This window comes from Coregonus lavaretus (assembly GCF_964263955.1).
Source record: "Coregonus lavaretus genome assembly, chromosome: 29".
NCBI classification, from domain to species: Eukaryota; Metazoa; Chordata; class Actinopteri; order Salmoniformes; family Salmonidae; genus Coregonus; species Coregonus lavaretus.
Window position 1 is genome coordinate 32,063,407 of NC_140016.1, and position 24,720 is coordinate 32,088,126.

Sequence of the window (24,720 nt, forward strand, 5' to 3'; positions counted from 1 at the left end):
TGTCAGATGAAATACAATATTACAGATCACATATCTTGTGTACATATATCTGTGGTGGATTGTTGTGTCAACAATCGGTGTGGATAATGTTTGTTTGATCAATATTGATACACCCTTCAAATAAGTGGATTTGGCTATTTCAGCCACACCAGTTGATGAGAAGTGTATCAAATAGAGCACACAGCCATGCAATCTCCATAGAGAAACATTGGCAGTAGAATGCCCTTATTGAAGAGCTCAGAGACTTTCAACGTGGCACCGTCATATGATGCCACCTTTCCAACAAGTCAGTTTGTGAAATTTCTGCCCTGCTAGAGTTGCCCCGGGCAACTGTAAGTGCTGTTATTGTGAAGTGGAAATGTCTAGGAGCAACAACGGCTCAGCTGCGAAGTGGTAGGCCACAGAAGCTCACAGAACGGGACCGCAAAGTGCTATAGTGCGTAGCGTGTAAAAATCGTCTGTCCTCAGTTGCAACACTCACTACTGACTTCCAAAATGCCTCTGGAAGCAACATTCGTCGGGAGCTTCATGAAATGGGTTTCCATGGCCGAGCAGCCGCTCACAAGCCTAAGATCACCACGCGCAATGCCAAGCGACAGCTGGAGTGGTGTAAAACTCACCGCCATTGGACTCTGGAGCAGTGGAAAAATGTTCTCTGGAGTGATGACTCACGCACACCATCTGGCAGGACGAATCTTGGTTTGTCGGATGCCAGGAGAACGCTACCTGCCTGAATGCATAGTGCCAACTGGAAAGTTTGGTGGAGGAGGAATAATGGTCTGGGGCTGTTATTCATGGTTCGGGCTAGGCCCCTTAGTTCCAGAGAAGGGAAATCTTAACGCTACAGCGTACAATGACATTCTAGACGATTCTGTGCTTCAAACGTTGTGGCAACAGTTTGGGGAAGGCCCTTTCCTGTTTCAGCATGACAATTCCCCCGTGCACAAAGTGAGGTCCATACAGAAATGGTTTGTCGAGATCGGTGTGGAAGAACTTGACTGACCTGCATAGAGCCCTGACCTCAACCCCATCGAACACCTTTGGGATGAATTGGAACGCCGACTGCGAGCCAGGCCTAATCGCCCAACATCAGTGCCCGACCTCACTAATGATCTTGTGGCTGAATGGAAGCAAGTCCCTGCATCAATGTTCCAACATCTAGTGGAAAGCCTTCCCAGAAGTGTGGAGGCTGTTATAGCAGCAAAGGGGGACTAACTCCATATTAATGCCCATGATTTTGGAATGAGATTTTCGACGAGCAGGTGTCCACATACTTTTGGTCATGTAGTGTATGTTTGTTTATTTTAAGCATCAACCCCTCCGCGAGAATGTGAAGACAGTTGCGTTGGTCCCATGGAGAATGATAGAGGCCTCTAGTGGCCAAAAGGCTATTTTTGCATGGGCAACGCTATTGAGGGTTTCCACCATGCTTTCGCCATTTTAAAGTAGTCAACTCGCCGATTTGGTGGGGATTAATATGGGTTGTAGCCTCAATGGCGCTGCCCATGCTGTCACAGACGCTATAATGGCACATAAAACATGAGTCCTCTATCTATCTCTATGGTTGGTCCATGAACTTTGCTATCAGCACGGCTGCAAATTGAAGATGGCGGACTTGTTGAGGCCCGGGCTGTCAGATGAAAAAGAAACCGAAAATAAGGACAAGAAGAAGGAGAAACGGCCATGGGATGACATACCAAGGTCGGGGAAAATCGGCCAAACTCCAGATCTGGCGGAAACATTAGGCTTTTACGATATAAATGCTGTCAGACGGGAGCAACGTGAACGTGATAACTCAGGTGGGTTTCCCTGGTTCGCGCGCAGGTTTAAACGGTATCGGCTAGCGACCATTTTATTGGATAAACCGACCTCTCTATGTCTAGAAATAATGCCTTGGAAGCTGACGATCGCATGAAAACCATTGTAAAATACATGTCATAGTGGCTCAACAATTTTCTGTTATTTAGCTATCTTTGGGCTGGCTGGCTCACAGTCATTGGGCTGCCCGGACTCAATGCACAACCAACCAAAGCACGTCATTGGATTTCGAGCTGTCAATTTTAACCCGTGTTGTTGTCATGCGAGATTGTTTGTAAAAACAAATCTTTCTCAGCTTTGTATTAGTAGCATGTGATAAAATATATATACTAACTGATCATTAAAAATATTTAACATGTGTCTACTAATTACTTCGACGTTTTAATTCCTGGTAATTCGCTTTCACGTGATGTCACGAACTGCGCCTAGCCAAGGCACGAGATGTCAAGCCTAGGTGGAGGGGGCAACAGTCACTGATGTTGCGATCAATGACAATATAGTGAACTACAGTAACTAGCATTAGTTAGCTACGCTATTTGCTTAGCACGGTTTAATGTTAATGCTAACGTTACCTGTCATGCCAATTTGTGTCAAATATGAAAAGTCTAGCTTGCTGCCTTCTGCTCTAACTATTTGCATGCATACAGTACTGTAACTAGCGCGCCGAGTTGTTGCAATAAGTAGTGAAATCAGGTCAACATCGACTGTCTATCAGTCAAAATAGACAGTTATTTCGGTTGGAAATCCAAATGTTGTTCAATATATAATGTTTGACAGGTTCTCACAATTTCCAACCGATGGAAAATATTTCAAGACCGTGTAGGTTAATTTCGGGTAAAGTCCTCAGAATCAATGTAAATTATGCTGTTATGTATTTAAAAGTACAGCATACCATTAGGTAGTGTACTTTACTTCATAAGTCGAATGGCAATTAATTATACTGCCACTGTAGCTCAAAGTTTTCCTCATACCAAAAGTCTTAGCAAGTTTATTAGATAATCATTAGTGGCAAAGTGGCATTGTAATTCAGTTGGCTTGGTTCCTATATGAATACTGATTTGGTTACATTATGCTTCTTTTTTAGACCGATTGGTGTGTCAAGTTCATTATCTTTCCTCTTCAAAAGTGAAACTTCCTTTCCCTCTCATTTTCACTCATGCCATTTTGTTTTCTGTGTCCGAGCTTCCCACACTTAGCACACATACGTATTTTGGCCATTATGTTGATAACCATGAGTACATACAGCTGTCTTACCAAAATAATGCAAACTGGAGGGACAATAGCCCTGTTGTAACAGAGCACTAAGTGTTGTCATAATGTTATTCCAGATCCGTCGCTGGGGCGCTTCATGTGTGCTGAGCTGACCCGGGGCTACTTCCTGGAGCACAACGAAGCTAAATACACCGAGCGCAGAGAGAGAGTGTACACATGCATGCGCATTCCCAGAGAACTGGAAAAGGTAGGTACAGTAGAGGCCCCCTTGACTTTTTTTGGCACCGTTGTTTGAAGCGCTGAATGTTTAAAATTAACTTGTCTCAGCAGCATACATATTTGATGCAAAGAGGGTAGAAATTACTTATTTGGTCAATATTACTTACCAAGCCAAGCAGACAGACCTGGCGCCAGGATACAGTGACTAAAGGGGCTGTTGAAATCGGTGAGGGGGCACACTTTTGGGGGGATCTTGCATTGGAATTATATTGAATTCTGCTTATATCACGCAATACCGCAATAAACATCAAGTTAAAATGCAGAGAATCCGAGACCATTGAGTGCTTTCGAAGTGGTAGGTAGGGTCTGAAATCTGTAGCCTATCTCCGGTGCGCTGTATCAGCACAATAGACAGCGCCCTACACACGAAAGCAAGGCCTATTTGGCAATGAATATAGGCTGCAAGGTATATAGGGTAATTCACCTATTACAAACAGCCTATGTGAATGCAGCTGTTGTACACACAGCTGTCTTAACAAAATAATGCAAACTGAATGCAGAAAGTATTTGCCTAGTTATTCATGCAAAACAAAATTACTGAATTGCAGTTTGGCTTAGAATACCGACAACTGCGAATGCGAACGAATGAATGCGAACAGAACAAAACAGCTGTAAGCCTACTATAGGCCTAGAAAAACCATATCAGATCGATAAAGGCATGACACAATCTATATTTAGGCTAGTTACTTTAACAGTAAACAAACGCAGTAAACAAAAGGCGAATGTAAATAACCAAAAGAAACAGCCTACTACAGTGAGATGAAGCCATGCACAGCTGTCTTGCCAAATAAATAGGCCTATAGGCCCGCATCAAACATAGAAAAATCATGGCGCTCATGAGTTCAGCAACACGTTGCGATATGTCACAATACACTTCTGTGGATCAAATTCGACCCACCTACGTAATCAATTAAGCAATGCCGGCCTACCATAAACACGTTTCCAATGCGTACAGTTCCACTTACAACCATAAAAAGCAATAGGCTACCAGAAAACCATAGAAATAGAATGTAGGCTATCTATTTCTATAATGAAACATACCGATATGCAGCTATACCCAGGGGCATCATTTGGGTTCTTGCATTGGAATTATATTGAATTCTGCATATATCAAGCTATACCACAATAAACATAAAAGTTCAAATGCCAAAGTCATTGAGTGCTTTTGAACAAGAAGTGGCAGGTTGGCACGAAATCTCCATTGCAAAGAGCAAATTTAACCAGAACCATGCACAATGCACGTCTTCTAATAATGACCCATTTCTTGTAGCAGGCATTATAGAAATTGAACACGTCTCATAAACAATCTCTCAAGCACAAGTGAGTAGCCAGCTAATCTTTGTATTTTAAGTCTAGCCAACCTGGATCTATAGTGCATTCGGAAAGTATTCAGACCCCTTGCTTTTTTCCACATTTTGTGTGCAAGGAGGCCTACAAACCTGACTCAGTTACACCAGCTCTGTGGTAAGCTTATGAAAGGCTACCCGAAACGTTTGACCCAAGTTAAACAATTTAAAGGCAATGCTACCAAATGCTAATTGAATGTATGTAAACTTCCCTATTTTGAAGGTGGGGGTGCAGCTGCTTCCATTTTCTCCGTTGCTCAGGCGCCTATACACACACACACACACACACACACACACACACACACAGAGAGATAACCGCACACACACAAAGGTCAGTTTGCAGTGTTTGTTTAGCTATGCCGTTGATAATGTCCTGGTACATCTGGTTTTTCTAAGAGCAGTGAAATGAAGGTATTCTTATTATATTTTTGTTCACATAGCATTTGTTATACAGGTGACACGAATGGGTCATTTGTATTGATATACGTCCGTGTTTATGTCCCTGGTCTTTTGAATGGGCTTGATGATTATATCATAAAATTCAAGAAAACGTGTTCAAATAAGATATTTGAAAATTTTCATTTTTGTTTGTGGATGAATTCACTTCTGCCAGATGCCTTTCATGAAGTTTTTGCGCTGAAGACCATTACGCTATAGTGTTGTCCATTGAAGACCATTCAAAAAGCCTACAAAATGCAAAAAAACTACAAGGCTCCTTGCTGCATCATTTGTATGGTGTATTGCCTATTGCAACACAATGTTTTTCAGTATGCTGTCATAGCCATAATACCGCTGATGCTTTGTCTCTATACAACCACTAGATGGTGGTGTTGTAACACATTCCATTGAGAATGTATACAAATATTCCCCTAAATTCACCTCTGCAAACTCATCTGGGAATAATTAACCTCTGCACTAGAGTCTGATCCCAGAAATAGGTGAGTCAGGCTGCCTCTATCTCAGTCTCCTCAAACATTGAGACGACACTTGTATGTCCCTTGAGGTACTATTCTATTGCCGTCCTCTGTAGCTCAATTGGTAGAGCACGGCGCTTGTAACGCCAGGGTAGTGGGTTCGATCCCCGGGACCACCCATACGTAAAAATTTATGCACACATGACTGTAAGTCGCTTTGGATAAAAGCGTCTGCTAAATGGCATATTATTATTATTTATTCTGGGACTACTGTTAATATGGATATCAAATGGACCTCAAACATCACATCATTTGCTATTTTTCGTTTGAATTTTGCCCTTGGGCAAGAGTGCTCCCTCAGACATTCACATTGAGACAGTGAACATCAGTGAAATTCAGTCATCACCTAGCCTAATATACGTCCCCACTCCAACCCTCATTGGTTAGCAATAGCATTCCAAGCCTTGGGGAACTGAGGAATGTGTGTGAACAGATGGAGCATTGTGACCTTCTAGGTCTAGAAGCTCTGCCTGGACTAGGCTACTACCTGAAGTAAAAAAGAGAGCAGCCAGGGACAGACCAATGAAAGGATGACTTGTGACTCTGTTAGCCAACCCAACTGCCACTACTCACTTCCTGTTGGGAAGTATTGTAACAACCTCACTGCTGATGTTTGTGAGGCTAACACAGGACACACTGGAGCTATAATAATAATAATAATAATAATAATAATAATATGCCATTTAGCAGACGCTTTTATCCAAAGCGACTTACAGTCATGCGTGCATACATTTTTGTGTATGGGGTGGTCCCGGGGATCGAACCCACTACCTTGGCGTTACAAGCGCCGTGCTCTACCAGCTGAGCTACAGAGGACCACATCATGAGATTATATGGTATTTGTTATTTGAGAAGGTACAGTGGGGTCTGAAATTATTGACACCCTTGGCCTTGATAAAGATGAGCAATATTGACTACATAAAATATTTAATTCAAATACTGAGCAAAAACAATGGGGAAATTATGTTATTTTCAGTGGTGTAAAGTACTTAAGTAAAAATACTTTAACGTACTACTTAAGTAGTGTTTTTGGGTATCTGTACTTTACTTTACTATTTATATTTTTGACAACTTTTACTTTTACTCCACTACATTCCTAAAGAAAATAATGTACTTTTTACTCCTTACATTTTCCCTGACACCCAAAAGTACTCGTTACATTTTGAATGCTTAGCAGGACAGGAAAATTGTCTAATTCACGCACTTATCAAGAGAACATCCCTGGCCATCCCTACTGCCTCTGATCTGGCAGACTCACTAAACACAAATGCTTCGTTTGTAAATTATGTCTGACTGTTGAAGTGTGACCCTGGCTGTCCGTACATTTATAAAACAAGAAAATCGTGCCGTCTGCGTTGCTTAATATGAGTAATTTGAAATGATTTATACTTTTACTTTTGATACTTAAGTATATTTAAAACCAAATACTTTTAGACTTTTACTCAAGTAGTATTTTACTGGGTGACTTTTACTTGAGTCATTTTCTTTTAAGTTATCTTTACTTTTACTCAAGTATGACAATTGGGTACTTTTTCCACCACTGATTATTTTATACTAATACAATTGCTCAGAGAAATAGATTTTGTTTAACAAGGAATACAAAATAATCTCTAAAAGACTCGTATAAATAAAGTAGTCAAGTTTTTAGTATTTAGTCCCATATTCCTAGCACGCAATGACTACATCAAGCTTGTGACTCTACAAACTTGTTGGATGCATTTGCAGTTAGTTTTAGTTGTGTTTCAGATTATTTTGTGCTGAATAGCAATGAAGGGTAAATAATGTATTGTGTCATTTTTGAGTAAATCTTATTGTAAATAAGAATAGAATCTGTTTCTAAACACGTATACATTAATATGGATGCTACAGTACCATTATGATATATAATCCTGAATGAATCGTGAATAATGATGAGTGAGAAAGTAACAGAAGGTCAAAGATCATACCCCCAAGACATGCTAACCTCTCACCATTACCAATAACAGGGTGTTAAACATGCCACGCTTACTGTAGACACACACGTGAGTGGCCATGTTTAACCTGTGTGTGCGTTTGTGTGCATACCATAGTATTTATAGCAGTTAGTTGACTTTGCGCACAAAGTTGCCCAACCCTGTTCTTATCAGTAAACATGAACATGTTATTGCGAAATCTACACTGAACAAAAATATAAACGCAACATGTAAAGTGTTGGTCCCATTTTTCATGAGCTCATATAAAAGATCTAAGACATTTTTCCATATGCACAAAAAGGTTATTTCGCTCAAATTTGTTTACATCCCTGTAGTGAGCATTTCTCCTTTGCCAAGATTATCCATTCACCTGACAGGTGTGGCATGTCAGAAAGCTGATTAAGCAGCATGATCATTACACAGGTGCACCTTGTGCTGGGGACAATAAAAGGCCACTCTAAAATGTGCAGTTTTGTAACACAACACAATGCCACAGATGTCTCAAGTTTTGACGTAGCATGCAATTGGCATGCTGACTTCAGGAATGTCCACCAGAGCTGTTGCCAGAGAATTGAAAGTTAATTTCTCTACCATAAGTCCCTCCAACGTCGTTTTAAGGAATTTGGCAGTACGTCCAACCGGCCTCACAACCGCAGACCACGTGTAACAACGCCAGGCCAGGACCTCCACATCTGGCTTCTTCACCTGCGGGATTGTCTTGAGACCAGCCACCCGGACAGCTGATGAAACTGTGGATTTGCACAACCAAAGAATGTCTGCACAAACTGTCAGAAAGTCTCAGAGACGCTCATCTGTGTGCTCGTCGTCCTCACCAGGGTCTGGACCTGACTGCAGTTCGGCGTCGTAACCGACTTCAGTGGGCAAAATGCTCCCCTTCGATGTCCACTGGCATGCTGGAGAAGTGTGCTCTTCACAGATGAATCCCGGTTTCAACTGCACCGGGCAGATGACAGACAGCGTGTATGGCGTTGTGTGGGCAAGCGGTTTGTTGTTGTCAACGCTGTGAACAGAGTGCCCCATGGTGGCGGTGGGATTATGGTATGGGCAGGCGTAAGCTACGGACAACAAACACAATTGCATTTTATCTATGTCAATTTCAATGCACACAGATACCGTGACGGGATCCTGAGGCCCATTGTCGTGCCATTCATCTGCCATCATCACCTCATGTTTCAGCATGATATTGCACAGCCCCATGTCGCAAGGATCTGTACACAATTACTGGAAGCTGAAAATGTCCCTGTTCTTCCATGGCCTGTATACTCACCAGACATGTCACCCGTTGAGCATGTTTGGGATGCTCTGGATCGACATGTACGACAGCTTGTTCCAGTTCCCGCCAATATCCAGCAACTTCGCTAAGCCATTGAAGAAGAGTGGGACAACATTCACAGGCCACAATCAACAGCCTGATCAACTTTATGCGAAGGAGATGTGTCACGCTGCATGAGGCAAATGGTGGTCACACCAGATACTGACTGGTTTTCTGATCCACGCCCATACCTTTTTTTAAGGTATCTGTGACCAACAGATGCATATCTGTATTCCCAGTCATGTGAAATCCATAGATTAGGGCCTAATTAAATTATTTCAATTGACTGATTTCCTTTATATGAACTGTAACTCAGTCAAATCTTTGAAATCGTTGCATGTTGCGTTTGTATTTTTGTTCAGTGTAGTATATGGCTTGCCCTGTCAAAACAACAACATGCCATTCTGTAGAGAAAGAGAGCTGGACAAACACTGACACTCTGTAAACTCACACAGCCTACATAGTCACACACACACACTGGCTCTATTTGTAGGTGTGATCGAGCAGCCATGTTTTACCCGAGTGTGTTGTGTTCTACCATACAGCTGATGATCTTTGGCTTCTTCCTGTGTCTGGATGCCTTCCTCTACGTGTTCACGCTGCTGCCCCTCCGGATGCTGCTGGCCCTGCTACACCTCCTCACCTTGCCCTGCTGCGGCCTCGGGTGAGCCCACACACACACACACACACACACACACTCTGGGTCACGTTTCACTGGGTGCTACGTACTGAACGTTGCAGATCGAAATGCCGTGGATAGATTTGAAATGCATGTCTGTTCTACCAAATGTATTTCTATCTGAACGTTCCACAAAGTTGTGCCCTGCTGAACGCAGCTCTGACACTGACAAAGAAACACTGCATGATTCGATTGGAAATAACCATGTTACATGACCAGTACCATATCTATCTATGACATGGATGATTCTTTGCATTATGTTCTTGGAATTTAGGTTTACTACAGGAGTGGTAAATGGGGAAATATGTATAGGGCAATATAGATGGGTTTAGCTCACCAGAAAATAGGCCTAGTTCCCCAAGTGAATTGCACTACAAAGGGCACTTGAGGCATAATCCTAACTTTGAGTGTGTCACGTAAATCACACCCTGATATCAATGAGATTTGCATGTAGTGTATCTATAGTTAGGATTCGGCCCTTCAGAAGACAGATGCATACGTAAGCTAGGTTTATGTATACTGTACAGTAAGTATTGTACTCACTCAGTTTGCCTGTGACTGGTCTGTACAAAGGTCAGTCTCTTCCCTTACCTTCTTTCCCTGCAGGGCAAACGTATGCCCCTACTGCAATCGGAGCAGGTATGCTAGTCTCACGCCTGTCACAGCTTCATCATTTATATTTTATATTATATATCGTTTCACCATCTCCATCTTGTTTGTCCTGATATGCAGCTTTGTGCTGTATTCTTCATGCTCTATGCTAAAGCCACTGAGGGGCCATTTTGGATTAGTAGTGTTCACAAACAGGGCTGTGCTCACCACGGCAACACGAATACTAAACTGTATGCTTTCCCTGCAAGAGCTCATATACATAGTGGACATGGTTTCTTCAAGACTGGCCCATCAAACTGATTTTCCATGGTATACCAAAGCTCCAGTCTTGTTGAAATGCTCAACATCAAATTACAACACACCAACAATGTGCAGTTCTCCTTGTTGGGTTGAGGACTCCTGTCTGAACGATCTCTCTCCAGAGTATGTACGGTATGCATAATGTTAGAGTATGTAGGCCTAACTGAAGGGAAAGCAGTAGCTGATGTTTGAATGTAGGCCTGCAGCTGGCTGTGGTAACGGATGGGCGATAGCTGTGCACTGCAGATGCTCAGTAAAATACATTGCATTGACAGATGGCTTGAGCTCTCTACGCCTCGAGTTACAGCATCCTCACTCCCTCCATCCCTCCATCCCCACACAAACACAGAAGCCATAATCAGGCACTGTGACTGACTACTAGCTTTATTGAAGTATTTTCTAGGTAAACATTAACATTTTTAACTGATAAGTGATATCATGTTTGACTACAGCTCAAATGACACTCCAGAGTTCAGGATGTGCTGTTTTGAACTCCTTAGCTTGAAAATATTTGTACAAATGTACCTTATCCACTCCATACAGAAGATGAGTATGAATTGCATAGGGTATTTGCCAAGTCCACTCCTATATCTTTGAGTGTCGTTTTTTTTAGTGTTTTGACATTACCCTGTCATTTTTTGGAAGTCGTAGTAGGCCAAAGATAATGTATTGTAATTTCAATAGTTAAAACGTTGTCTTAACTGAGAAACAACTGTGTCGGCACACTCCCAAGAGAGGCTTGGCAAAAACGCCACACCTCCGCTAACAACACGTATTCCAGTACCTTGTCTTGAAAAACTGTTCCTCTCACAAAGCACAGCTCAGCGCTGATGGCTGTGGCCTTTGTGATATCCGTTGGATGATGCATGCCCTTTTGTGTCTGTCTGCATGGCAGCGAAGCTTGACTGACCTTTTATACACACACACACACCTCTGTTGGCCAGAGCTGCAGTTAGTCAGCTAGGGGGCTATCACATTCATGGTGATTGCTGGTGCCTGTGCCAGGGGAACAGGGTTACACAGGGCCTGGCATTCACTAACATACACTGGCAGGACAGAGAGTACACTCTCTCATCATGCATTTTACTTTAATAGCCTAAGCAGTGTCATGTTATAGGTCGTTCACTGGGCACTCCTCTGCAAAGGTCCACTAGAATGTGCCAAAGTGCTGTGTCTGAGTCCGGCCAGTAAAGGGTGCTAGAGCACCAGCAGTGAATTCTTCTTGTTTATGCCCCGGTATGAATTGGTATATAATATTTACATTTACATTTTAGTCATTTAGCAGACGCTCTTATCCAGAGCGACTTACAGTTAGTGAGTGCATACATTTTCATACTGATATAGCATATGCTTCCTTCTTCCTCTCCTTGAGGTTATCACTGACCTCTAAATGATTGAATAAGTGAAAGCAAATCTTCCAGGCCCCCAATATCAATCAACAATGACCCTACGTTCATCTTGCTATAACCTGTATGATAATAAAGGTTATGACTCCGATGTTGTTTGCTTCCCTTCATACCTCAATGCTCACTGCACACAATTTGGGAAGTAGATGAGACACCTGATTAAGCATTCTAATTTGCACTTTCTGAACTCAAGCTCCTCTCTCTCACCCCGGCGTCACTGCCACCCTCCCGACAGACAGACAGACTGAGATATTTTGCACCTCCCCTTCCATTCCCCTTGTGACTGGTTATTCTACGTCTTACCGCAGGAATTGAGAAATCTTAAAAGGTGATTTTTCCTCTCCCTTTTAGGAAGCTTTTTTGGCAACTTCTTGAAGCTCACTAAGGTGAGGGTGGTGATGGACAGTCTCATTTGTGGAGTTTTATGCCGTTATTCAATCTATTGCAGATAGTGGATTCCTGAATATCGCATAGTCCGCTCCATCCATTCGGGACAGGCTGCTGTACAAATCAAGCACATGTTTGAAAGCGCTATCCAGAAATCCACCATCTGCAATCGATTGAAATCTGGCCTTAGTTTGAGTAATATGTAGAAGAGTGGTGGGTATACAAAGGACTAAGGTACTAGTATGCAGTAGTTATACTAGCTTAGATGTACAGTAGATCAGTATATTTAGTAGCCTTTCACATAACTAGCTACATGTCTTGACCTTCTACTCCCCAACAGAGACTGAAGCCCTATGGATTTGTCAGTCTTCCCCTAGCATGCTCTCATGCTGCGTGCCATTTAACTTTCGATTCGCCTACTCAATATTGGTGTAGCATACATTAAAAGGCAGGCTATATGAATAATATGTGTTCATGTAACAGATTTGGTTAGCTACTTCATTCCTCATCATTCCCCCCCAACCATCTACTCATCGGTTGAATGTGTTCAATGTCCCATCCTACCCTGATCAACCCGAATTAACAAAAGTGTGTATTTATAATGTTAATGCTGCTTGTTATAAACATCAGCCAATCAAAAATAGTAACGGATGCTGAAAATAACTAGACACAGTCATTCTACTGGTGCCTTGACAACCCCGGGGGGTATTAAACCACTTCGATACAGCACACATGACACCTGTCCTGACATTGGCCTAATAGTGCATGAAGCTTACAGTCAACCATGATCCCAAGGTTCACTGTGTCATATCTCACAACAGTGTTATCACAAGCCTTAGGCCTACTTGTACTGAATAGACGCAAACAAATATAATTAGATGTGTATGCGTGTGTACATGTGTACATACAGATGTATGACTAGGCTCTGTGTAACCTGTGTGTTCTGCAAGTGGCTCGCGCATGCTGCAGCCGGCCCAGGTGTGTGACATCTTGAAGGGACTGATAATGGTGCTGTGCTACTCCATGATGCACTACGTGGACTACAGCATGATGTACCACCTGATCCGGGGACAGTCCGTCATTAAACTCTACATCATCTACAACATGCTGGAGGTACAGTGGGTTGGATTTAGAGCTGTTGTAGTAATGTGATTTAATAAGGTTCCACTCTATAGCTTTCACTGGTCCAGTTGTGTTAGGTCAGTGAGTAGGCCTACGTCAAGGAAAATGAATTATTCTTGGCTGAAGTATCTGATTAGGGCCTCAGATACCCTATTTCATCTGAAATGCAGCAGGTGATAAATTATTAGAAAAAAATAGTTATAGTTTATGAAAACTCATGAGTTGTTTGGCCGATATTAATCTAACACAGCTGGTGTAAAAAGACACCTGATTGGAGTTCCCACATCCTGTTTTCAGCGGAAAAGGTAGCTAGCTTTGCTTTATCTTGGCCAGGTCGCAGTTGTAAATGAGAACTTGTTCTCAACTGGCTTACCTGGTTAAATAAAGGTGAAAAAAATTAAAAATAAATAGGTTGAATTAGCTGTATCCTTGAACTGGTGCATCCGGTTGTTGGCAACTCCACTAAGGGTGTGCTGATATAAACCATACAGAAGACTAGAGAAGTAACATACAATTAAGCACTGGTAATCTGTTATAGTCTAATCCCATTGTATCACTTACAGGTCGAAAGTCACATCATTAACCCATGCTTAACTTGACTTGAACTACTTACCTTCCCTGTTCAGGTAGCCGACAGGCTGTTCTCTTCGTTTGGCCAAGACATCCTTGACGCGCTCTACTGGACGGCCACAGAGCCCAAAGAGAGGAAGAGAGACAGCATAGGGGTCATCCCCCATTTCCTCATGGCTGTGTTCTACGTCTGTATCCTTAATGGAGAACTAGGAAGTGCACACAGGAAGAACTCTGCTGTAGGAATTTGTGATCTCTCAACTTCTATCATCTTACAGGTGTCACTTTTCAGTTAGTGCTGTTGTTTTGATGATATGTCAGTAATGTGAGTCCACACACACTCACTCATACACCCACCCCTTACTGTAGCGGATGCTATTGCCACCATGTTCAGTGTTTTCCTGAGCCTCTATCTCAGTCCTGCATGCTATCCTCATTATGGTCCAGGCGTCAACGCTCAACGTTGCTTTCAACTCCCACAATAAGTCCCTGCTCACCATCATGATGTCCAACAACGTGAGTACACACACACACTCAGATACACACACAAACATGTAATCTAAAATATAGAGGACGCTAAAATATATTTTCCTCTATTTCCTACATGTACAGTTTGTGGAGATCAAAGGAAGTGTGTTCAAGAAGTTTGAGAAGAACAACCTCTTTCAGATGTCCAACAGTGGTAAGTTACTGTAACATGTGCCATAGCCATTACACTGTACATTTAATCGTGCTATGGACAGTATTTTTAAGATTCAAAACGCCCTACATGTTAGAAATTTTTCAATGCTCTGAGTCTTTTTCTATGCTTGGGGGTAAAACCCAGTAGCAAGCGATGGGTTAAGCCTCCTCCTCACCTCTTTTCCTCCTCTCTCTCACACTCTCTCTCTCCCTCTCTCTCTCGTCCTTTTGAAGCGGCAATCAGAGCTGTTTATTCAGCTTTGATAACACAAAAGAGATGCGCTATGGATTTGAATGCATTCTGAACTCTTCCTCTTTGTGCCTGCAGGCTGCATGTTTTCATATTTGTTGCTGTCATACTGCAGGAATGCAAGGAACCGAAAATAAGCTTTAATCATTTCCTATTTACCCCCTCTTGCAAATCGCTCGCGTCTTTGAAGATCCAGTCTATTTAGCAAGTTACACTTAGTTCCAAACCACACAGGATTCCGATGAATAGGATATTTATGCCAAATGATGTATGTAGCTTTGAAAGTACATGGAAAAAATGGCTGCCCTTTTTGTTGATCTTACATATTCATCGTTGTTATATGATTCTAAGTATTAGGTAGTAACGAATATGTATTTATTTGCATTTTAGATATCAAGGAACGGTTCACCAACTACGTGCTCCTGCTCATCGTCTGCCTCAGGAACATGGAGCAGTTCTCCTGGAACCCAGGTAACCATTTCACACACATTACAGCTAAACATACAAAGGGATTTCTTGGATCCATTTTATTATGTTCACAGGAACAAGTGAATATTTTTTTTGGTCTTTTAGCCCCTTTTTCTCCCCAATTTCGATCTTGTCTCATCGCTGCAACTCCCTAACGGGCTCGGGAGGCGAAGGTCGAGTCATGCGTCCTCCGAAACATGACCCGCCAAACCGCGCTTCTTAACGCTCGCCCGCTTAACCCGGAAGCCAGCCGCATCAATGTGTCGGAGGAAACACTGTTCACCTGATGACCGAGGTCAGCCTGCAGGTGCCCGGGCTGCCACAAGGAGTCGCTAGAGCGCGATGAGCCAAGTAAAGCCCCCCTGGCCAAACCCTCCCTAACCCGGACGACACTGAGCCAATTGTGCGCCGCCCTATGGGACTCCCAATCATAGCCGGTTGTGATATAGCCCGGGATCGAACCCGGGTCTGTAGTGTCGCCTCTAGCACTGCAATGCAGTGCCTTAGACCACTGCGCCGCTCGGGAGGCCCACAGGTGAATCTGTTTGTATCAATGTTGTAGCATGTAGGCTATATTCTGTATTGAACTAAGAAATAATTTATGTAACACTAGTTTGCTGCTACTGCTACCATTGGAAAAGCAATCACCCTGATCCTTGGTGCTCTTTTAAAGCCGTTCCATTGAAACCGCTAGTGGATAAGACATTGTGATGATGATAGGAGGGAGGGATGACAGTAAGGCTGCACTATCTGACAGCTCTCTTAATACAGTCAGCTGGCCCTGACAGATTTGGAATGTCAGCAACGGTCATGATGCTAATGTCGGTCATGATGCTAATGTCGGTCATGATGCTAATGTTGTACACTGACAGGGTCTGAGACTTATGGTATGACCTAGACCTCATCCAAAAACATTTTGGGCAGACTTGCTGCACCACATGGATATGAATGTGATGAAGATTGTATTGTATCAGTCAAATCAAATACTTTTTTACCCTGTGACAGAACTTATTGTACTAAGCCTAAAACAATATATGATTAGACCAAGAAATCATTAAATGTACAATTGAGTCAATTAAAAAGAAAGACCAGACATTCAGTAAGGTAAAGAAAGAATAGATTTAGAATTCACTTTACAGGTTGTCTTGTCTCCAGATCATCTCTGGGTGTTGTTACCTGACGTCTTCATGGTGATCGCCTCAGAGATCGCCGTGGACATCATCAAACACGCCTTCATCACCAAGTTCAACGAGATCACGGCAGATGTAAGGATGGATCACACAGATGATAATTCATGATTTGATGAATTGGAGTTAAATCAAATGAAAACCATTCAAACAGTTTGCAGTTGCACACCAAAAGGGAAAAGTGTGTTTTGAGGTCAATCCCATTTTAATTCACCTGCTTCAAGGAATTGAATTGAAGTTCACAAATAAAACAATCCCCATTAGGAATAAATTGCGCTTTTAAAAAATCTTGAAAAGGAATTTAAATTAAATCTACTGAATAAATTCATTAAGAAAACACTTTCCCTCTGGGTGTGTGACTGTGAAAGGTATGTTCACTGGAGAGGGTCTGCTCCGTTCATGTTTGAAGGATTATACAGTGGTTGGCCCTGTTTTTATATACAGCGTGGCGCTGTTGTTTAGCTAACCGTCCACACTGCTGTGTGCCTCAATCTCTGTAGCGTGCCATGAGTCCCTCCACTCCCTTCCTCTTCCCTCTTTCTAAATCACAACACAGCACATCACATTATGCCCCAATAGGGCTACTGAGCAAGCACACCAAAAGCCAGCAACATCCTCATCCTCAGCCACAACAACTAGCAGCTCCATATCCCACTGTCAATCGTGACCCATTCCCAGCACTTGTGTGGTGAGAAATCTTGCCTAAGACCTGAAGGCTTTAGATCAAAGGGCTCACACAGTCTTGTGGCGAATAGGAGACCCGGGTTCGAATCCAGTCGGATACATTGGTGCCGTGATTCTGTGGAGTTGGTCATCGGGGGGAGGAGTGTAATGGTGGCGGTTCGGTGAACCATTCTCGCGTAACAAGTAACCTTCACTGAGACCTGAAAACTGCCTAGGCTTTAGCTCAGCCGGCTAACACGGTCTTCAAATCTAGTCGGTCATACTCACTTGTGGTCTAGTCTAATGGTATCAATGTTTTTCTCAGAGCCATAGCAGATGGTTACACGCGTCATATCAAACAACATAACCATAGCGATACATTATAATAATAAACTAAAACTATAGGTGTTCTGTGTATCTCTGTGATAGTAACATGGCTGTTTTGTCTCCGCAGGTATACAGTGAATACAGAGCCAGCCTGGCCTTTGATCTCGTCAGCTGTCGGCAGAAAAACGTACGTAGCATCTCTCGAACACAGTGATTAGGCATCCAGCTCCATTGTCCCTACAGTTTTAATCAATGGGTTATGTTCACTGCTGTAGTTGATGTGTTATTGAGGCTTGTTTTGTCAATGGGCAGGCCTGCACAGACTACAGCGATTCCGTAGCCAGAAGAATGGGCTTCATTCCTCTTCCTCTTGCAGTCCTGGTAAGATCAGCCTTGTACAACAGTCCAATGCAGTGTTTCCTCTTCCATTGTATGTAGATGAGCAGTGTGTTTAAGTGGGCACTAACTTTTGATTGTGTTATATTGATATCAATCAACTAACAGTTCCATCTTGTATAAAATTGTTTATTAGTTGCACGACAATGTAGTTGACTTATAACTCCATTTTGTTGCATTGATTTTAATACTGATTAACTGTTACTGCTGTCACATGCAACAATGTTTCTGCTGAAGCTTTTCTATTTTGTGATTGACAGCTAATCCGAGTGGTGATGAGTTCAGTGAATGTACAGGGAGCCCTGTCCTACTCCTGTGTGTTCCTCTTCTACTTGGGGTAAGACTCAAATCATGTTCTTATTCTTTGTCATGTATGATGAATTGCAATTACATAGCACCCCTTCCACAAGTTTCATAGATAAACTTGATGCGTCAGTCACGCAGTACAGCTAGCATGATTTGTTAGCATAGCATTCACACTGTATTCTATGTGTATTTAAATGGAGCGCCTCAATGATGTCCGTGCCAGTCTGTCCCCATTGAGCTACGTTAGCATGAGCCTGCACGTTAGCCCTCTGCTTGGCTTTGATAGGGCTTCTTTTTTTTCCTCTGATCTTTTATTTTTTCCCACCCTGGGGGTATAGACCACTGAACAGTTAGCCTGAGGTGGAATACAACGTTGTCATCTCCAGTGCCCACCCACCCCCTCACCCCCATTTTAAAAATAGCTGTGTCCCCAACAGACCCTGGTATCTGTGAAAAGACCACAGTATGACTCGCAAAAGCCCTCGGAGGGCATTTGGTCCACAGACCTAGATGTGGCTGTCTCTCTCGATCGTATTTCATATGCATCATAAGCTTCAGATATGCAGAAGCCTAGTGCGTCCTGGAGCTGTTTTCTGCCCATGAACTTAGCCTAACTTTAATTTTACACAGTAAAAACCCTTCATACTCAGTGTGAGGTGTATGGCTACTTTGTGGATGGTGTTACTATTCCCTAAATACACAGGGCTCTACACTGACCTTTTCTACAAGGAGCATGTGTGCGCCTACGTAAAAAAATGTAGGCGAACACAAAGAAATGTAGGAGCACAATTGAGGTATTAAAGTCCTTAATTTTTGTAGGTGCACTGATGTTACTAAATAAACATTCCAGGTCACACAGCTAAATATTTAGGCGCATATGCGAGTGAAATGGAGGCCCTGATACGGTGAGATTGAGCGTTTTGAATTTGACATTTAATTTAATATCAACTATGTGCCTAAAAAGCCATACCAGTATACTTTATCTGTATTTCCATATAGAATCAAATCTAGACCTGTTCACAATGGGGAAAAAAACACTCATGACTATAGTCTGCTTCTCTTCTCACTTTCACCTTGAATATCGTTACTTATCGTCTTGTCCATGTGTAGAATGGTAACCCTGAAGGTGCTGAACAGTATTGTGCTGCTGGGGAAGTCGTGTGTGTACGTGAAGAGAGCCAACATGGAGGACAAGCTGTTTGAGAGGCCCCCCACAGCTGCCCCCGGGAAGACGCCCAGTAGAACCAGCAAGACTTCTAGGTGTACTGTCCCCTCAGGTACCCAGTGACAGACAATACCCTAGTATTTATCTTTATTTACCTTCATTTTACCAGGAAGGGAACATCTTCTCATTAACAATAATGACCTAGGAACAGGTATAAACCTTGCATGAAACCATGAAGACTTGCGTTAGCTCCCTGAGTCTAGACCTTTGCTCAGCGGGCTAACACAATCTTATAGCATGCAGAAGACCCAGATTCGAACCCAGTCAGTCACATACAGCCTACCCAGCCTCAATAAGACACTCGGTTCCATTAAATTACTCATTCTTCTTAGCAATCCCAGCTTGCCAAACCCAGCCTCAAGCAAGCAGATGCGTATTCCGACTCGGGTAATTGACCTCCATCATCTCCACACACACATCTCTCCATCATCCACATCGAAACTGCTACTGAAATTCAAAACTGAAACTGCTGCTCAATGCGCATGACAGAGATAAATTGTCAGTTGTGTGTGAACGAGCGAGTGTGTGTGTGGAGCTTAACCGTTTTTTCTCCAGCGTGGCAGACGAGCCAGCTGCACTAAGCTGAGAGCATTAGAGCGACAAGTGACACCACGTCACATCAAAGCTTTTCTCACTCCTGTGTTTTTACAGAACCACAATTTTCAGGCGAAAGAATCAGTAGTATAGTATGTGAAATGTTAAAGTGCCAATCCATATCATGTGGTTTCACTGAAGCCTGATCGCTTGCGTTGCTATTCTTAATTAGCCCATCTGTAACTGTACTGTACCCAACCCGGCTGTCTCTTCTGGGCTGCATTCATTAGGGCACACCGTAACAAAACGCTTTGCGTCAGAAAATGAATATGAGCGTCTCTTATTGGACGCGTTCAGGTAGTCACTCCCTGTTTTAGTCAGTTTCATTCTGTTTGGTGCCTAATGAATACCTCCCTGGCAAAATGGGTTACTTTTAGCCCCCTGATTCCAATGGATTCCTTACTATACTAACAGACTGGTTCGTCTCTTGTTCTTCATAATGATTTGGATGAAGATCTAATTGGAGGTGCCATATGTTTATAGGTCTCTGTGGCAAAGAATATACTGATGAGCAACTGTGGTTTCCCTAAGGCAGTGTCATGAAAGCTTATGGCGAAAGCATATGGCTATTTCAGGAACAAATGGATGAATTGCTTAATTGCTTGTTGGTTATACCCATCAAGAGCCTACTAAATTACTAGAGGGCTATGTCATAAACCCTAAAAGTTCCATAATGGGGTGAAAATGGCAGCCATATTGGTCAGGGACAAATCCAAACCAGTCTAATTGGAATGAATGGCAGTAGAGGCATAGTCCTGATTTTACTTAAGCAGGAAAATAAAAGTAAGATGTGATATCATAAATTGTCTAATAATTATTGTCAACTAAAATAATGTCATATACAGTAATTATAAATACAGTTTATACTGGTTTTATAAAATAAATCTGTATAAATAGCCTCTAAAATATATGTAAACAGACCATAAATGTCTAAAACAATTGATATATTGGAAAGCTGTGAGTGCTATTATATGATACAATATCAGTACTTGTTGCATTTACAACTTGTGTAAGTCCTATCATCAACTGGTATGGCTGTAGATTGAATGGAATGTTGGCAGTTCATTTGAAAAATGAATGGAATCATTCCTCTAAAACTGTCTGGCTACTAGCTAACATACAGTGCAGATACATTCTTCAAATTCATTATTTTACACTATCTTATCACAGCACTGGCAAACAAACCATGGTTGACCAACTCCCTGACCAAAATGGCTGACCTTTATCCCATCATCAGAAGGTTCATGTCCATTCTAGTTTTCTAATTCCTAATTATATGGTTATACCACTGGTTCAGTACCACTATGCATGTTGTAAAGTAGGTCTGCTGTATCCCCTACTCATGTGTTATTGCCTTAAGAGGAGCACACATTTATTTCATGCAGTCTGGGGAATACACACACGATTTGCTGCTCGCCTGGTAAAGTCTAATTTGCAACACACTCTTTTTATATGCAAGTGAAGCATGTCGGCGCCCTGGGCAAATGGCTTTCTCCGTAGAGTAGTAACCCATGTGCTGATATGCTGCTACTACTTCACTCGACTTTATTTGAATATAACGGCCGTCATGAATTATTCTATTTGCCTGACCTAACTTGTGTAATGTAATGCCATTTATACTGCATACTGGCATTTAAGGCCATGATTGGTGGACTTGAGAAGTCTACTGGTATTACTGTAGATTTGTCTTTTTGACCCTTTGATATACAGTGCATTCAGAACGTATTCAGACCCCTTCCCTTTTTCCACATTTTGTTACGTTACAGCCTTATTCTAAAATTGATTAAATCGTTTTTTTCCCTCAACAATCTACAGACAATACCCCATAATGGCAAAGCGAAACAGTTTTCCAGAAATTTTTGCAAATGTATTAAAAATAAAAACAGAAATACCTTATTCAGACCCTTTGTTATAAGACTCGAAATTGAGCTCAGGTGCATCCTGTTTCCAGGAGTCCACCTGTGGTAAATTCAATTGATTGGACATGATTTGGAAAGGCACACACCTGTCTATGTAAGGTCCCACAGTTGACAGTGCATGTCAGAGCAAAAATCGAGCCATGAGGTCGAAGGAATTGTCCGTAGAGCTCCGAGACAGGATTGTGTCGAGGCACAGATCTGGGGAAGGTTACCAAAACATTTCTGCAGCATTGAAGGTCCCCAAGAACACAGTGGCCTCCATCATTCTTAAATGGAAGAGGTTTGGAACCACCAACATTCTTCCTAGAGCTGGCCGCCCGGCCAAACTAAGCAATCGGGGGAGAAGGGCCTTGGTCAGGGAGGTGACCAAGAACCCGATGGTCACTCTGACAGAGCTCCAGAGTTCCTCTGTGGAGATGGGAGAACCTTCCAGAAGGACAACCATCTCTGCAGCACTCCACCAATCAGGCCTTTCTGGTAGAGGCCAGACGGAAGCCACTCCTCAGTACAATGCACATGACAGCCCGCTTGGAGTTTGCTAAAAGGCACCTAAAGGACTCTCAGACCATGAGAAACAGGATTCTCTGGTCTGATGAAACCAAGATTGAACTCTTTGGCCTGAATGTCAAGCATCACGTCTGGAGGAAACCTGGCACCATCCCTACGGTGAAGCATGGTGGTGGCAGCATCATGCTGTGGGGATGAACGGAGCCAAGTACAGAGAGATCCTTGATGAAAACCTGCTCAGGACCTCAGACTGGGGTGAAGGTTCACCTTCCAACAGGAGAACAACCCTAAGCACACAGGCAAGACAACGCAGGAGTGGCTTCGGGACAAGTCTCTGAATGTCCTTGAGTGGCCCAGCCAGAGCCCGGACCTGAAACCGATCTAACATCTCTGAAGAGACCTGAAAACAGCTGTGCAGCGACGCCCCCCATCCACCCTGACAGAGCTTGAGAGGATCTGCAGAGAAGAATGGGTGAAACTCCCGAAATACAGGTGTGCCAAGCTTGTAGCATTATACCCAAGAAGACTCAAGGCTGTAATCGCTGCCAAAGGTGCTTCAACAAAGTACTGAGTTAAGGGTCTGAATACTTTTAATAAATAAATATAAAAATATAACTGTTTTTGCTTTCTCATTATGGGGTATTATGTGTAGATTGATGAGGGGAAAAAATAATTTAATCAATTTTAGAATAAGGCTTTCCAAATGCACTTTAGGTGAGTTTATATTCCTATAAGTCAATTTGGTTGGTTGTCCAGTTTATTTGGTCACTCTGAAGTCAAATCTAATCAAAAGAGAAGTTTGATGTTGTTGTTTAGTTGCTTCCTATCTATGTGTGAGTGTTACTTACCATTAGTGTTACTTTTTTCAAATGACCAAGTATTGTTCATGTTTGTGTTAAATCTACCTCTCTCTCTGTGTCATTTGCCTCATCAGGTGATCCATCAAGGGATCTGTGGTCTGAGCGGTCCCCATCCACTCCTTCATGCACCTCCATCCCCCCCTCCTCCTCTGTCACCACCCAGCCTACCCCCACCGTCAGCCCCACCCTACGGGCAGAGACTGTGGCCCCTCCCCCCACCACCACCCCAACCAGGCCATCCACCAGCCCAGAGCCAGAACCGGACCCTGACACCCTCACCCCCTCTCCCCCTGCCACTCCCGAGCAGAATGAGGGGGAAGGAATGGAAGGCACAGAGCTCAAGCACAGGACCCCTAAAAAGGACCTGCTGGATGTAGACCGCTTTACGATATGCGGGAACCGCATCGATTGACCCCCCCCCAAAAAAAAGCGATAACCACTCAGGAGAGCCAGTGAGCAAGACACACCTCAGCACTTCTACTCTCTTAGCAAAATCCAGTGGAAGCAGAGTATATTTATTAAATTAGACAAACAGTAAGTTATTGACATACAGTAAGTTATTGTGGACTCTGGGACAGGCTGTTTAATTTAAATTGACCTGCTGTTTTTTTCGCTTGCGGGGTTTGGGGGTCGACAAAGAGAACTACGGTTGGTTGGGCGATGGAAGACTGCCAGAGAAATTGTTGTTTTCATGGCAACCCAGTCTTGTGCTGGTCTGTACCAATGATGTATATAAACCCTGGATTGCTGATGCGATGTATAGGCCATTGAGAAGCTTTGAAGCCATGGGTCGGCCATATTGGCACTCCCCAGTATTACAATGAAATGTTTCAAGGACAAAATAACATGTATTTTAATGTTTTTTTGTTATAGTGGGGACAGTAACATTAGTAGTCAATTTCTTTTCAACTTTAAGGAAAATGTTTTAATAGATTTCAATGTTTTGCTCTCTCGCACATAATATTATAAAAAAAGTATTCATTAAGGTGTCTGTAATAGAATAAATGTGTCAAAAACGAATGTAGACATTAATAAATGCATTTCTATAGCTTCTAAAATATTTTTTTACAATGGAGGAGGAGTACCAAGATGGCTGTGCGATGGCTTCAATACAACGCTCCATGTAAGTCATCCAGGGTGCTGGATACACATCACTGGTCTGTACATGAAGTGTGCGAGCGTGTGTGCACAAATGTGGAACATGAGAAATGTGTGCCTCTTCTCAGATACACAGCAAAAGAGGAACAAAGTTATCCGTCAATGTTCTTCCGTTTATATAGACATAATAGAAAAAAATGACTGAAAAGGATAAATTATTTGCTAGTCAAAAAAGCTTTACCCGATTTA

The 24,720-nt window shown here is 42.6% G+C and overlaps 1 protein-coding gene across 1 annotated transcript; it reads left to right on the forward strand.

Annotated features, from left to right (window-relative positions):
- The first annotated feature begins 1,586 nt into the window (after window positions 1-1,586).
- LOC311105355 (transmembrane anterior posterior transformation protein 1 homolog) lies at window positions 1,587-24,421 on the forward strand. The gene is made up of 14 exons (XM_084147483.1): window positions 1,587-1,799; window positions 3,147-3,277; window positions 9,460-9,578; window positions 13,249-13,411; window positions 14,047-14,182; window positions 14,409-14,506; window positions 14,603-14,672; window positions 15,312-15,392; window positions 16,545-16,654; window positions 17,694-17,753; window positions 17,879-17,947; window positions 18,223-18,299; window positions 19,379-19,545; window positions 23,448-24,421. Exons 1-14 carry the CDS (start codon window positions 1,607-1,609, stop codon window positions 23,783-23,785), a joined length of 1,812 nt encoding a protein of 603 aa, XP_084003609.1. The 5' UTR covers window positions 1,587-1,606; the 3' UTR covers window positions 23,786-24,421.
- The last annotated feature ends 299 nt before the right edge of the window (window positions 24,422-24,720 follow it).